At 40.7% G+C, this 16,209-nt stretch overlaps 1 protein-coding gene across 1 annotated transcript; it reads left to right on the top strand.

Moving 5' to 3' along the window:
* The first annotated feature begins 2,859 nt into the window (after positions 1-2,859).
* ubfd1 (ubiquitin family domain containing 1) lies at positions 2,860-15,052 on the top strand. The gene is made up of 7 exons (XM_034189903.1): positions 2,860-2,933; positions 9,224-9,496; positions 9,585-9,793; positions 9,873-9,938; positions 10,072-10,177; positions 10,280-10,362; positions 14,624-15,052. Exons 1-7 carry the CDS (start codon positions 2,918-2,920, stop codon positions 14,732-14,734), a joined length of 864 nt encoding a protein of 287 aa, XP_034045794.1. The 5' UTR covers positions 2,860-2,917; the 3' UTR covers positions 14,735-15,052.
* The last annotated feature ends 1,157 nt before the right edge of the window (positions 15,053-16,209 follow it).

Below are 16,209 nucleotides of genomic sequence, written 5' to 3'. Positions count from 1 at the left end.
CATGTAGTATGCGGTGATTATTTTTACTCAGTTAGACGCTGCTGCCACCCAGAGGTTTCCAAGAGGAATATCCCCCACTCACTCCCCGAATCTTTGACGAAAATTCCAGACGTTTCAGCTTTCTTTCGTCGTGGTCGGAGCGGGAATAATGACTTGCAAAAAAATTAAATAAATGAGACTGTTTCAACTGACGCGCTTTCTAAAATAAGGGGAAAATGCAATATTTTCGAGGTAGAGTCGAAATTAAAATGTAAAATTTGGATTTTTTTAATAACTTATAATTCATCTATGCGCAATAATTTATTATTTATTTATTTATTCATTCTTTTACCTTCTATATTTCCAATTAATAGTGTAATTTATTTTAATTAGAGATTTTGCATTTTAACTTTAACTTAATTGTATTAATTTATTTTTGTTTAATGAAAAAAAAAAAAATCTAATTTTAATCCCTCCAGTTTCCGTATTAGCGCATATACAACCCCTGGCAAAAATTGTGGAATCACCGGCCTCGGAGGATGTTCATTCAGTTGTTTAATTTTGTAGAAAAAAAGCAGATCACAGACATGACACAAAACTAAAGTCATTTCAAATGGCAACTTTCTGGCTTTAAGAAAGACTATAAGAAATCAGGAAAAAAAATTGTGGCAGTCAGTAACGGTTACTTTTTTAGACCAAGCAGAGGGGAAAAAAATATGGACTCACTCAATTCTGAGGAAAAAATTATGGAATCACCCTGTAAATTTTCATCCCCAAAACTAACACCTGCATCAAATCAGATCTGCTCGTTAGTCTGCATCTAAAAAGGAGTGAACACACCTTGGAGAGCTGTTGCACCAAGTGGACTGACATGAATCATGGCTCCAACACGAGAGATGTCAATTGAAACAAAGGAGAAGATTATCAAACTCTTAAAAGAGGGTAAATCATCACGCAATGTTGCAAAAGATGTTGGTTGTTCACAGTCAGCTGTGTCTAAACTCTGGACCAAATACAAACAACATGGGAAGGTTGTTAAAGACAAACATACTGGTAGATCAAGGAAGACATCAAAGCGTCAAGACATAAAATTTAAAGCAATATCTCTCAAAAATCGAAAATGCACAACAAAACAAATGAGGAACGAATGGGAGGAAACTGGAGTCAACGTCTGTGACCGAACTGTAAGAAACAGCCTAAAGGAAATGGGATTTACATACAGAAAAGCTAAACGAAAGCCATCATTAACACCTAAACAGAAAAGAACAAGGTTACAATGGGCTAAGGAAAAGCAATCGTGGACTGTGGGTGACTGGATGAAAGTCATTCAATGATGAATCTCGAATCTGCATTGGGCAAGGTGATGATGCTGGAACTTTTGTTTGGTGCCTTTCCAATGAGATTTATAAAGATGACTGCCTGAAGAGAACATGTAAATGTCCACAGTCATTGATGATATGGGGCTGCATGTCAGGTAAAGGCACTGGGGAGATGGCTGTCATTATATCATCAATAAATGCACAAGTTTACATTGATATTTTGGACACTTTTCTTATCCCATCAATTGAAAGGATGTTTGGGGATGATGAAATCATTTTTCAAGATGATAATGCATCTTGCCATAGAGCAAAAACTGTGAAAACATTCCTTGCAAAAAGACACATAGGGTCAATGTCATGGCCTGCAAATACTCCAGATCTTAATCCAATTGAAAATCTTTGGTGGAAGTTGAAGAAAATGGTCCATGACAAGGCTCCAACCTGCAAAACTGATCTGGCAACAGCAATCAGAGAAAGTTGGAGCCAGACTGATGAAGAGTACTGTTTGTCACTCATTAAGTCCATGCCTCAGAGACACGTCGAAAGGAGTCAGTTGAGCTGGCTCAGGCATCTTTTCCGGATGCCCCCTGGACGCCTCGCTGGAGAGGTGTTCCGGGCACGTCCCACTGGGAGGAGGCTCCGGGGAAGACCCAGGACACGCTGGAGGGACTACATCTCTCGGCTGGCTTGGGAACGCCTTGGGGTTCCCCCGGAGGAGCTGGGGGAGGTGTGTGTGGATCGGGAGATCTGGGCGGCTTTGCTTGAGCTGCTGTCCCCACGACCCGACTCCGGATAAAGCGGAAGAAAATGGATGGATGGATGGATGGATGGATGAAATCAATAATCAAAATGTACATATTTTTTTGAATAGTTCATCTTGTATTTTTTTTTTATAATTTTTGGTTCCTTCTTCAGATCAAGAAAATTTCAGATTGATATCAACTTTCATGTTTCATTTCATCTGTTAAGATATAAACATTTTTTGCATTTCAGTTTTGTGCACTTTGGGCTGTTTCATTTAATCCACTAGCTGGCGACAAAGCACAACTTGGTTTCAATCGCTGGGGTTACAAAGAACCGTTGCGAAACAAGAGATATCACTACCATCCCCTACCCTTTTTTGCTGATTTAACGTTTCATAACTGTTGCTAAGTTTTATTTTTGTGAGGTTTTTAGATCATTTATTTATTGACATTTATTTGGTTAATGTCACATCGTGACAATGGCGATGGCTATGTTTTTGTTTGAACACATAATTGGTTTGATGAAACAATGGAGTAGTTATAAGCAGTGTATGACGTCCACTCTTAACAGTTCGTTGCTTTTTTAAATACAAATTTTAAGTGTGTAGCAGAGAACATACGAGTTATCTAAGTTTGTGTGCGAGTTGGGATTCTGTCCTTATGTGGTGTTTTGTTTGTTTTTGACCCATAAAGTGATACTTTTATGCCTTTAAATTATGTAATCTAGATCTCATTACCACTCTTTGGTATTTTGGAAGTTTTTGAATATTGTGGGGTATTTTTTAAACCACAAATATTGTTTTTGTGACGAATTATTATTTTGCCCTTCGTGGTACTCTCCGCGCCGCTAAACCTAACCGATTGTACACAATCATCATGGCGAGCCTAGATGGTGGGTATTGATCAAATATAGTAGCGTTTCGTTCATATCACCATATTGCGAGCACTCATTTAATGAAATAATACATACTTCTCACCGACGAACCAAATGAGGCATGTCGTTATCGGAATTTAGAGTAAAGTTGCCCGTTCTCTGTGATGAAATGTTTACCAGTCATGTAGCATGCTAATGCTAACGATTGCTAACCTTAGTTAGCAGTTAAGCTAACGTTAGGAAACAACATTAACGTGCGCTGTACTTCCAGTCGCATACATAATACGCATCATAATGTACGTTAGTGCGTAATAAAATTTCGCTGGCTATACAGTTCTAGTAAATCCCTTCATTTCTCGTGGCTAACTTACGTAAAACAAGTTTGCTGTGATTTAACGTTACGTGTAATAAGTATTTTGTTCCTACAGCTGTCTTGACATAATTCGTTTTTGTCATAGACTGAATTTAACTGTAACCAAGGCAAAATTTTGCATTGTTAACTTTATTCCAAGTGTTAAATGTGAGTGGCTCCACATTGGATAAATTACCAACTTTTATAACCTTTTGGTAACTAAAGACCATATGGTGATTGTAATTATTGTTATTGTTCAAAACCAGTCTTAATACAGTAAACAATAATATAACAAGAGTTTGATTACTTGAGTGAAGAAATGGTATTCAACTGTTTTGATAAATCGATTAACTGCGTAATCATTTTTCAAGGGAAATATTTAATCTTGCTAAAATGTTTGGTCTTTATAATTTAAGTCTTTGGGGTTTTTTTGTGATGACCTCTGTCGGCAAGAAGTCTCTAAACGTGATAATAAAATTATTTCATTTATATAGCACTTTAACAACAATTATAATTAACTTAAAATAGCTCAAAAGTAGAAACAATTTAAGACTAGTAACAAAAAGCAGGAATTCATAACAGTTTGAGGAGAAATGGTCTTTCAATCAGAGAAAAATTGATCAGATTTTGGTGATTATCATGACTACTACAATGGGGCAAAAAAAAGTATTTAGTCAGTCCCTGATTGTGCAAGTTTTCCTCCTTTGAAAGATGAGATAGGTCTGTAATTTTCAACACAGGTACACTTCAACTGTGAAAGATAAAATGAAGGGGAAAAAAATCCAGAAAACCACATTGTAGGATTTTTAAAGAATTTATTTGTGAATTATGGTGGAAAATAAAGTATTTGGTCAATAATGAAAGTTCACCTCAATACTTTGTAACATAATCTTTGTTGGCAATGACAGAGATCAAACATTTCCTGTAAGGCTTCACCAGATTTGCACACACTGTAGCTGGTATTTTGGCCCATTCCTCCATGCAGATCTCCTCTAGAACAGTGATGTTTTGGGGCTGTCGCTGGGCAACATGGACTTTCAACTCCCTCAACAAATTTTCTATGGGGTTGACGTCTGGAGACTGGCTTGACCACTCCAGGACCTTGAAATGCTTTTTACGGAGCCACTCCATTGCCCGAGCAGTGTGTTTGGGATCATTGTCATGCTGGACGACCAAGCCATGTTGCATCTTCAATGCTCTCACTGATGGAAGGAGGTTTTGGCTTAAAATCTCATGATGCATGGCCCGTTCATTCTTCGCTTAACACGGATCAGTCGTCCTGTCCCCTTTGCAGAAAAACAGCCCCAAAGCATGATGTTTCCACCCCCATGATTCACAGTAGGTACATTGTTCTTGGAATGTAACTCAGCATTCTTCTTCCTCCAAACACGATGAGTTGAGTTTTTACCAAAATGTTCTATTTTGTTTTCATCTGACCACATGATATTCTCCCAATCCTGTTCTGGATCATCCATATGCTGTCTGGCAAACTTCAGACAGGCCTGGACATGTGCTGGCTTAAGCAGGGGGACACGCCTGGCACTGCAGGATTTGAGTCCCTCTCTGTGTAGTGTATAGCCTTTGTTACTTTGGTCCCAGCTCTCTGCAGGTCATCCCTCCGTGTACTTCTGGGATTTTTGTTCACCGTTCTCATGATCATTTTGACCCCACGGGATGACATCTTGTGTGGAGCCCCAAATCAAGGGAGATTATCAGTGGTCTTGTATGTCTTGCATTTTCTCACCATTGCTCCCACAGTTGATTTATTCACACCAACCTGCTTGACTACTGTAGATTCACTCTTCCCAGCCTGGTGCACATCTACAATTTTCCTCCTGGTGTCCTTCAACAGCTCTTTGGTCTTGGGCATGGTTGAGTTTGGAGTCTGACTGTTTGCTGTGGACAGGTGTCTTTTATACAGATAACGAGTTCCAACAGGTGCCATTAATACAGGTAACAGGTAGAGGACAGAAGAGCTTCATAAAGAAGAAGTTACAGGTCTGTGAGAGCCAGAAATCTTGTTTGTTTGTGGTTGACCAAATACTTATTTTCCACCATAATTTACAAATAAATTCTTTAAAAATCCTACAATGTGATTTTGTGGATTTTTTAAATTTTATTTTGTCTGTAATAATTGAAGCATGCCTAAAATTTACAGTTACAGACCTCTCTCATCTTTCTAAGTAGGAGAACTTGCACAATCAGGGACTGACTAAATAGTTTTTGGCCCCACTGTATCTGAGCCCCCCCATTACCAGATTTGTTTTACATATATCTGTAAATACAGATCAGGTTGTCCTCTTCTGTCAGTTGAAGGAGGTAATTAGAAGGTGCACTTGAGGTGGTTACTCCTGCCATGGTAGCTGAAATGGACTCAGTGTATGTGGTTTGTTTGTGTTTATGTTATTAATCCCTTAAACCCTCCAGATCACCATCTGCAACATGTTGACTGAGCTGATGGCTACAATTGCTCACAAGCATATCTACGCTCTGTTTTGCTTCAAACTTGCACAAAGTCTGTTTATGGTGTTTGCTGCTTCTGACCGTCCAGTCAGGTCATTCTTTAGTATTTCAAGTGTTTTCCTCCTGCTAATGTGACAGAGGCCAGCAGGAGTCGCTGTGCAATAATAGTTATAGTGAGTAAGCCTGCCACCTCGACAGCTAAAGGATACTCTGGTCATTCAGGTTAGAGACCAGTGTCGCTGACCGAACGGTCCCCATTAAAAATTGGTCCGCCCTGCCTTCACTGCGCATGCATCATTTGGGACCACAGCAGCACGTCTGAGGCTGACTCCCTACACCCAAAAATGGGATTATTAACCATCAGATGATAAGGTAAAACCTCTTAAATTATTCTAAAGTCCATTTTAAGTAGAAACAAGGCAGTTTTAAGCAGCTACTGATGCACCAAAATGATGTAGGCGCAGCTGTACCTCAGACGTCTGCCGTGCTGCTGCTGCCCTCTGATCAGGCCACCATCTTTTATTACAAAATAATGCTGAATTTATGTGGAAATGATTGCTGTACAAAAGCTTCAGATATCTGTCGCTGAGATAGATGATGACTAGAGTGCAGTTTGAAGCAGAAACGAGGTGATAATCGGTGCATCGCAGCTGACGCTTAGAAATGACGATGCTGACGCTCTGAAATGATGCATGCGCAGTGAAGGCGGGGGGATATTTAGGGGGACCGTTCAGTTGGCGACACTGGGTTTTTAGACAACTGGACCGAGTGTCCGCCTCCCATGCCGGAGATCACAAGTTCGCGTCCCAAGGGGAGCAAAGGGGAGGAGTCAGCAGAAAACGCAGATGAAAGAGAGTACAGCTGCTACACTAACAAGAACTGTATGTGCAACTAGTAAGTTCTTTCAGCTTCTCCCTTTTTCATTTGAGGTTGCCACAGCAGATCAGATCTGCATGTTGATTTGGCAGAAGTTTTATGCCGGATGCCTTTCCCACTGTAACTCCACATTACATGGAGAGTGGGCAGGGGTGGTCTTGAACCAGGAAGCTTCCACTCTGGAAACAAGCATACTAACTGCTTGGCTACCATGCTGCCATATTGTGTGCTTAACTATAGTCTGAGAGAGCATGCACTGGTGCTGCATTTTGCCACATCCACAACACCATGGAACTGCCCCGGGTCCTGGATGGCAACCACCCACATAGGCAACCGGTCCATTCCCACATCTCTAAAATAGCTATCTATCTGCTGCAGCCAGGTGAAATGTGGATATCCCCTTGGCCTTCTCCAGCTACTAGGGTCCTTAACACTCAGGCACCTGTGTGCTGGATCATGCACAGAGAAACGGGTCACATGACCAAAATTTCAGAGCTGACACTCCCTCACAATGCAAGTGAAACTCCTTATCCTAGTCTCTCTCAGTAGCCGGTCCTTTGATACAGTCATTCCAGCGGTACCCAAGGATTCTTCAAAGACACTTAGTACCAAAGACATCCAGTCATCGCCTTAGGTCACTGGTTAGTGTCCAGGTCTCACAACCATACAGCAAGACAGGCAGCACCAAGACCCTGAAGACTTGGACCTTCGTTTGCCTCCAGAGATACAGACATCGCCAAACACCTCTGTCCAGTGACCTAATGACTCGTTAAGGTCTTCCCAGGGCCTCTCGATCTTAAACATGAGGACCCAGAGACATGTATTTCACTGCCGAGATAAGTGACTGTCTCTACAAGTTCAACTCTTTCACCACATACAGATTCACTTCTGATGGCTGAGTCCAGGAAGTCATTAAACCCTGAATCTTAATCTTGATCCAGGACAATCTCAAACCCAGACACTCTTGATTCCTCACTCAGCTTCTCAAGTGCTGCAGTCAGAGCATCCATTGACTCAGCAAAGATCACAGCATCGTCCGCAAAGTCAAGGTCAGTAAACCTTTCCTCATCAACAAAAGCACCCCGGTCGCTAGTTTCCACAAGCTTACCCAACATCAAGTCTATGCAAGCATTAAGCAATATAGGATCCAGAACACATCCCTGATGAATGCCAGTTTTCACTGGAAAAACTCAGTCTCTGCCTCCACTCCACAGAGCACTCACAGTATCTGTATATAGGCTGGCTATGATGACCAGTAGCTTCTTGGAGATCCCACAAATTGTCAGGATGTTCCAGAGAGCTGTCCACTCAACTGAATCATACGCTTTGCGAAAATCAACATAGGCCACAAAGAAGCACTGCTAATACTCACGCTTGCGTTATATGGGTACCCGCAGGGCTGAAATGCAGTCAACAGTTGACTTCTTGGGTGTGAAGCCGAACTGTTCCGGTGGTCTGACAAACTGTCCTACTTTGTCGAAGCGTCCTACCATAGGCTGAATTTATAGACGCATCTGTCGAGTGGTCATAAATTATGTCATTTACCCAGTATCTGCTGTTTCGAATGATGTAAAACTAAACGGGAATGCAGGATTAATCTCAACAACAGAACTTTATTAGCGACACCAAAAGGAGGGGTTCACAACACTAACACCATGCTTACACAAGTATGCTAATACAGAGAATATCAATCAATGAACAAGCCACAAACAATAAGTAAATTCAATTATTCAAAATCAAGTATGAACTGAAGTGGAAAACCTCATCACTGAAAAATGACTTGTGTTGTGCACATCTGCACTAAGCCTCGGTAGGTAGGATGAAATGTCAGGACACTGGTCGTTGAGCAGCAGGTAACTGAAACTGGACAATATTAAGAAGTTGATTGTGTAACTATAGATACAAAATAATTGAGGATTAATGTATTTTTAAGAGAGAAACACAGCCACCAGTCTTCATGTGAGTCAGTCAATCTGGAGTTTACTTTAGGCCTTGCTTATAAGCTACAGCACAACAAAAATAGGAAATAACAATATGCACAGTTAAAACTGAAAAAAGAATCTAACTATGGAGAGTAATTTACCATTGGAAAAGGGCAAGAACTATTAAGGGAAAGCTGACGGGAAAAGGTCACTAACATAATGCTTTTGATAACCATTTGGTGAGGTATGAATGGAAACACAGGATGGAACAAAAATGTGCCACTTTCACAGCGTCACAGATCTGCACCCAGTGTGTTTCAGTGGAAACGGGGTCTGAGGTGCAGATCTGTGGGATGCTCAATTCAAAAATAACATGGAAAACAGAGGTAGACTATAAAATCTTAATTTAAAATCCAGGCTCTGCATATGGCACAAAATTTAAATCAACATTTTCCTGAAATAGTTACTCTGATTATTATTATGAATAACAAGCTCTTTTTTTTTGGTATATAAGTCACAACTGAGTTTAAGTCTCAGAGCCTCCGAAACTTAAAAAAAAAAAAAAACATAAAATGCAGTTTATACTCTGGAAAATATTGTATTGTTTGATAACAATGGAATATGTGCAATTGGGGAATATTTAGTTTGAACACAATTTAAAACATTGTCTCTAAAGTGTTGTTCTGCTCTTCCAGGAGGTGAAGAAGTGCTAATGGACACTGAGGCCCAGCCAAAAGAAGTTGAACCAGTAGAGGAAAATACAGAAAAAACAGAGACTGAAAGTTCTGATCACACAGATGCAGTAAACGCCACAACTCAGGACTCTAGTATTAGCAATGGGGACGATGCCGATGACAAACAGGAGAAAGTGGATTTGAAGATTATCTGGAACAAAAATAAATATGATCTGAAAATTCCTGTTGATAGCACCGGAGCCAAATTAAAGGAGAGGATCCATTCACTCACTGGTAAAAGTGCAGCGTTAAGCTGTCAAAGTAAATGACCACACAGCCAGTTTCTTCAAGGCATAATGCTGGTTTCCCTTCATCTCACCAGGTCTTCCACCGGCAATGCAGAAGGTCATGTACAAAGGACTGCTACCAGAGGACAAGACGCTACGTGACCTAAAAATTACAAATGGTGCAAAAGTAATGGTGGTAGGATCTACGATAAATGATGTATTAGCTGTGAACACACCCAAAGAGGTAATTCAGCAGGAAGTTAAAGCTGAAGAAAACAAGAAAGAGCCTTTATGCAGGCAAAAGGTAAGATTTATGACACATTCAGAGTCCAGTGATATTTTTGTGGTGATATTAGGATTTTAAACACACACTGTTATTTCAGCAACACAGGAAAGTTTTGGACAAAGGTAAGCCAGACGACATAATGCCGGCTATTAAAGGAGCAAAGGTGAGAGACGGTGAAAGAAGATAACTGTTAATTTTTCATTTCTCTTGGACTAACTCTGAGTGCGATAACGCTTCTGTCACAAACGCACACTGGCTGTAAGTTTTTATACAGAATGCTCTGTCCGTCTTAACAGGAGCGATTACCAACAGTGCCTTTATCCGGAATGTACAACAAGTCCGGAGGAAAAGTTAGACTCACTTTCAAATTGGAGCAAGATCAGTTGTGGATTGGAACTAAGGGTGAGATTTTAGTTGGCCTGTTTTTTTTTGTCAAACTCACTGATCTGCAAAGTTGCTAATGATGAAATTTTCCTCATCATGATCACCATTTCTCTTCTGCAGAGAGAACGGAGAAAGTCCCAATGGGCTCCATTAAAAACGTAGTGTCTGAACCCATCGAAGGCCATGAGGACTATCACATGATGGTAACTGCTTTCTGCTGCCTGTATGTCAGATGCGTGTGTGTGTGTGTGTGTGTGTGTGGTACTGTGCAATTAGGCTTTCAGAATTGATGTCATGCCACATTGCATTACTGGGTAATTTATAAGTTTGCTTCTTAGTTGGTGGTAAAGGTGTTCTTTGTGCAGTGGAGGCTTGTTTGTTGCAACCTTTCTGCAGTGGTTGGATGCATTCTTACCTGTAACAACTAGGCTACCTTTTTACCTATAACACACACCTATAAGCCCACCAGACATAAGCTGCCTTAACATGTTAAATGATGGAAAAATGCCATACCAGTGGCTATAGCAATATTAAGTTTTAGCTGTGATGGCAGTGTTGATAGTTTGGCGACTTTGTGCTTCCCCTAACGACTAGAAATTTGTCTGACTCACGACAAATCTGGTAAATTTGTGTGAGTTTCCCTTACCAAAAAGTAGTACATGCAAGTATGTTTCAAGTATACTTCCAGTTTACTTTTTATATACTTATCAGTACTATTTTTTGGGTTAGCAACTTGTGTTCCATTTAAGTGACTGAACAACAGCACCTTTCACTGAGTTTGTGAGTAGCCTTGTGTCTGCTTTTAGTGCTCTAGGCACCCTAGGAGAGATTCTATATTCTTGGACTTTCACATTCTCTGTTTATAAAAGTAATGATCGACCTGCAGTTATAATCAGAAAGATTCAACCCGCTCCCCTCAAAGGACGTAGTGATTTGGGTGAAAGATAATGGCAATAAATGACAAAAACATCATTAAACAATAAAAATATTTATTGATACATGTTTGAGTTCACCATTTGACCATCAGAGGGTGCCCACCCTGTTTTTCAAGAAAGTTGGTTAAATGTCCACCTGAAATTGAATTACATGGAATACATTTAATGAACGAGAAAAGGACACAATCAGATGAGTTATTTGTGATATCTTTTTTATTTGTGATGAAATTAGACATTTTATTGAAATTGGCATTCTGATGTACATGATATTGGCCATGCTCATGCATCGGCCCACCTCTTCAGGTAGAATTTCGTGTGGAGAGCCCTGGGCCCTTTGATGGAAGAATGGGGTATTTTGACAACAGGAGTTGACTTAACTTTGAAATTCAAATGAAAATGTAGCTCTTTTAATACATGTGCAATATTATTCAGCCCCAACTTCAGTACTTTGTGGAGCATCCTTCAGCTTTTATAACTTCTAACAAATGTTTTCGGTAAGTGCTGACAATCTTTTCAGACCTCTCAATTGCAGTCTTTGCCCATTCTTCATGTGCAAAAACCTCTAGCTCAGTAATGTTCAGTGGCTTCCGTGCTGCAACTACCTCCATTAAGTACCACCAAAGATTTTCAATCGGACTTAAATCTGGTGAGTGAGAAGGCCACTCAAGGGCTTTCCAGGATCTTTTTCTCGAACAGGCTTTGGTTGACTAGGAGGTGTGCTTGGATCATTGTCTTGCTGGAAAATCCACTAATCAGTAAGGTTTAATTTGTCAACAGAAGGCATCATGTTTCTCTTTAAAATGGCCTGGGAATCCATAATGCCAGGTTTGCAATCAAGATTGCCAGTTCCTGCCGCAGACGCAAACTTCCCTTTCCCGGGCCATATTAACCACCTCTGACTGTGGGATACCGAGGCATTCCCAGGCCAGTGTGGACATATAATCTCTCCACCTAGTCCTGGATCTTTCCCGGGGTCTCCTCCCAGATGGACGTGCCTGGAACACATCCCTAGGGAGGCGCCCAGGGACCATCCTTACCAGCTGCCCGAACCACCTCAGCTGGCTCCTTTCAACGTGAAGGAGCAGTGGCTCTACTCCAAGCCCCCCCCCCCCCCCCCCCCGATGACCGAGCTTCTCACCCTATCTCTAAGTGAGACACCAGCCGCCCTCCTAAGGAAACCCATTTCAGCCTCTTGTACCCGTGATCTAGTTCTTTCAGTTATGATCCAACCCTCATGACCATAGGTGAGAGTAGGAACGAAGACTGACCAGTAGATCAAGAGCTTCGCCTTTTGGCTCAGCTCAATTTTCATCACTACAGTACGGTAGCACGAATGCAATACCGTGTCTGCTGCACCGATTCTATGGCCAATCACACATTCCATTGTCCCCTCACTCGTGAACAAAACCCTGAGGTACCTGAACACCTTCAGTTGGGGCAAGACTGCATTCCCAACCCGGAGTAGGCAGTTTCCTGCTGAGAACCATGGCCTCAAATTTAGAGGTGCTGATCCTCATCCTAGCCTCTTCACACTCTGTTGTGAACCAACCCAGTGAGTGTTAGTCAGGCCGATGAAGCCAACAGGACCACATAATATGCAAAAAGCAGCGATGAAACCCTGAGCCCACCAAACTGAAGACCCTCTTCCCCTGACTACTCCTTGATATCCTGTCCATGAATATCACAAACAAAATTGGTGACAAGGTGCAGCCCTGGTGGAGGCCAACCTCCACCGGAAACGAGTCCGACTTACTGAAGAGAACCTGAACACAGCTCTCGCTTTGCGAGTGCAGTACCACCTTGCTCCATATTCCCGCAGCACCTCCCACAGTATCTCCCGGGGGTACATTATCATACTATCTGATGGTTGCTTTAAAATTTTAACTTTTTGCTTAGCCTTGCCTGGAATTTAGAATTCCGTGTTCCAGTAGCTTCATTGAGTGAACCTTTTTTTTTTTTGGTTTGTTAGCATGACTAGCACTAATAGGCAGGCGTCGATAGCTTGGCAACGTTTGCTCTACTGGTGACGTTCCAGACTACCCATTCTACAAAAATAGGAGTTACTGTAACACCCAGATCAAAGTTAGCCTGTTAGCCTTGGCTGTCTTGGTAACTGAGCTTTTTTGCGGGGGGGGGGGGGGGGGGGGCTTCAGTCGTTCCACTCATGTCACGCTGGTCTTGCCCGTGCTCCACCTCTTCACCCATACATGGATTGTCCAGGAGTTGTATTTTTACTTTTTTTTATTATTGTTTTTCAGTTCAGTGATATTTAAATTGGATTTCTATTTTAAAGAAGATGGTGTTCCGTAAACGTGATTAGAATTTCAGCCAAAATAATTGTGATTATGATTTTTGCCGTCATTGAGCAGTCCTTGCGTATGCTGACTTTTCATCCCAGATCAGCAGAGTTTCGTGCCTCTGGCCCCGGAGGTATTTGTTGAATGCCACAGCCCTAAACAAAATTTACAGTTCAGTTTATGTGTCAGCTATGAAAGTGTTTTTGTGGAAGTAAACCGTGCAGGTGGAGATGTTGATAAAAGTTACTGCTGAGAGTGCATCATGTTGATGGGGTCATCTGTCATTCTGAGTTTAGCAGAGCAAGAAATGTCAGTACCTCCTCTAACCTTTATGTCTAAAGACTTGTCTGTTTTTTTTTGTTGTTGTTGTTGTTGTTGTTAGTGAAATCAGAGTCAGCCAAAAAAAAAAAAAAAAAACCCCAAAAGACCTGTCAGCGCAATACTGGCAAAACATTCCATCATACATGTAAGATGGAAAGATTTGTCCTTTTCTTTGCCATTTTGTATAGTAGAAACTGATTCTGATGTTATTTCATCACCTTTTCCTGAAATTAATAGATGCTTAAGTGTTTACAACACTGATATTTGACTGTGAGACAAACTGGTGTGTGGGCATTTCGAATGTCATTGTTCATCAGTGTTACATTGTGAATATATTGATAGAGATTTATCTCTGATTACTGGGTACAGCACAAAAATCTATAAGTTAAAGCTTCTAAATTAACATATGCTCTGTGTGTGTTGTTTTCCCTCCTTAACATCTTGTGACAAAAATGTTCAATAAGGAATAAAATCACAAAGGAAAAAATAAGAAAATGAACAGTATAATGGTATAACATCTAACAGGGAGGGAGGTGATGTTTAGTGGAAAAGCATTGGGCTTGGGACCAGAGGATCCTCGGTTCAAACCCCAGCCTGAACGGAAAGATCACTAAGGGCCCTTGGGCAAGGTCCTTAATCCCAAAGCTACTCCCGGTGTGCAGTGAGCGCCTTGCATGGCAGCGGTGTGTGTGTGTTTGTGTGAATGGGTGAATGTGAGGCATAATTGTAACGTGCTTTGAGCGTCTGATGCAGATAGAAAAGCGCTATATAAATACAGTCCATTTACCATTTAACAGAAAGGGTGTTCAATGCTCTGGATTCAGTATTTTGTGTCCTGAGTTTTATGACTGTACAGTAGTGTGCTTACACTATTAGTTACAAATCGCTAATGGGTTTTTCCAATTTTGCAGGCTTTTCAGCTGGGTCCAACGGAAGCCTCTCAGTATTGGGTCTACTGGGTGCCTGCACAGTTTGTGGATGCAATCAAAGACACAGTCCTTGGGAAATGGCAGTATTTCTAATGTGCCTCTTTTAAGACAATGCTGAACTGATGGAGAGAAGAGGAGCTAATGAAAAATCAAACTGGAGACAACAGTGAGGCTTAACGAACTCCTTCTTGGATTATATTAGAATGAAACAGACAGATACCTGTGGACTAACCAGATCCATTTTAGGTTTAAAAAACAAAAAATACAGCACTATGTGGCAGCATATTTCTCAAACCTGTCAATCATACAAGGTTTTCAGAAAATCCAAGGGACAACAAAGATATAATTGTACAGAAATTGCTAACACTTTTCTTCAGTTATTCGTAAAGAAATAAATCTTATTTAAACAAAGGAACGCAGTGGACTTGTTTTGTCTGAATATATGGTTGACATTTTGACAATAATATTCTTTCATAGAACAGAAAGGCAAGTGGGTTGGTCAGTGTCCCTATATTGACTGATACACACATAAGCTGCCTAAATCCTCAAAAAACTGACTTGTGTTTCTGTTCCAAAGTCATACTCTGGGATTCAGTATTGTAGTTTTAAAACAAACCTCCAGCTCCTCTTCTTGTTGAGTTTGTTGCCTGCTGTTTTGTAATCTATTACAGAAATTTAGACTGATTTCATTTAGTTAGTAATATGCTCCTACGGTTGCTGCACAAATAGAATACAGGATAGGAAAACATTTTCCACTTCACAAAACAGTAAAAACCTTACAAAATATACCAACATTGTTTTATTTCTAATTATTGTGATGCATATGCAAGGTTTTCTTTACATGCTTTCAGCATGTAATGAGCAGCACACATGATTGAATACAGCTCATTTGCAAGACTACTTTAAATTCATTCATTTCCTGCACCTGCTTATTCCAATTTAAGGGTCACAGAGGAGCTGGAGCCTTTCCCAGCAGTCACTGGGTGAAAAGGCAAAGAGTGCAACAACCACAACCTTATTTGTTGGACACCAAGTTGTGTTGATTCCTTATTTTTGGTTCACTCCTAATATATGGATGTGTGTGGCCTTGATATTTGATCAGTTCTATCCAAAATGGAACCAAACACTAACCTGTCACCATGTTAATCCATACAGGCTCTAAACTGAGTGAAACTGCTGTAACCTCAAGTTTGGCCTTTCAGAGTCACAGGTCATGTTAACAAGAGAAAGTTGACATATCTTCATATTTGTGTTTAATATAAACCATAGGTTTAGGTTTAAACAATTCTTCAGCGTAGCCATTCAAAATATTTACTATGTGTAAACACTGGACACAAATTTTGACCTTTAACCTTGACTTAACTGATTTTTCTCTAAATCAAATGAGTTTGTCCTTGGTTGGTCTCACTCATTCACATAATCACAAAGAATGGTTAAAATCTGGTCGAAACTCTTCTAGTAATTGCGTGGGCTCCCATGTCCAAGTCAGCTGTGCTCAAATAATAATAATACGTGATCAGTTTTAGCTATTTACTCTGAGGCAACTCCATTTTTCACAAACCAGCAGT

Source organism: Thalassophryne amazonica, chromosome 16 (assembly GCF_902500255.1).
Source record: "Thalassophryne amazonica chromosome 16, fThaAma1.1, whole genome shotgun sequence".
Classification (NCBI taxonomy): Eukaryota; Metazoa; Chordata; class Actinopteri; order Batrachoidiformes; family Batrachoididae; genus Thalassophryne; species Thalassophryne amazonica.
The sequence above is the reverse complement of the archived record's forward strand: the minus strand, read 5'-3'. Positions and strand labels throughout refer to the sequence as shown.

Coding starts and splice junctions, on each gene's coding strand:
- ubfd1 (XM_034189903.1), top strand. Junction 9,794..9,872: donor AGCCTTTATGCAGGCAAAAG/GTAAGATTTATG, acceptor CTGTTATTTCAG/CAACACAGGAAAGTTTTGGA. Junction 10,363..14,623: donor ATGAGGACTATCACATGATG/GTAACTGCTTTC, acceptor CCAATTTTGCAG/GCTTTTCAGCTGGGTCCAAC.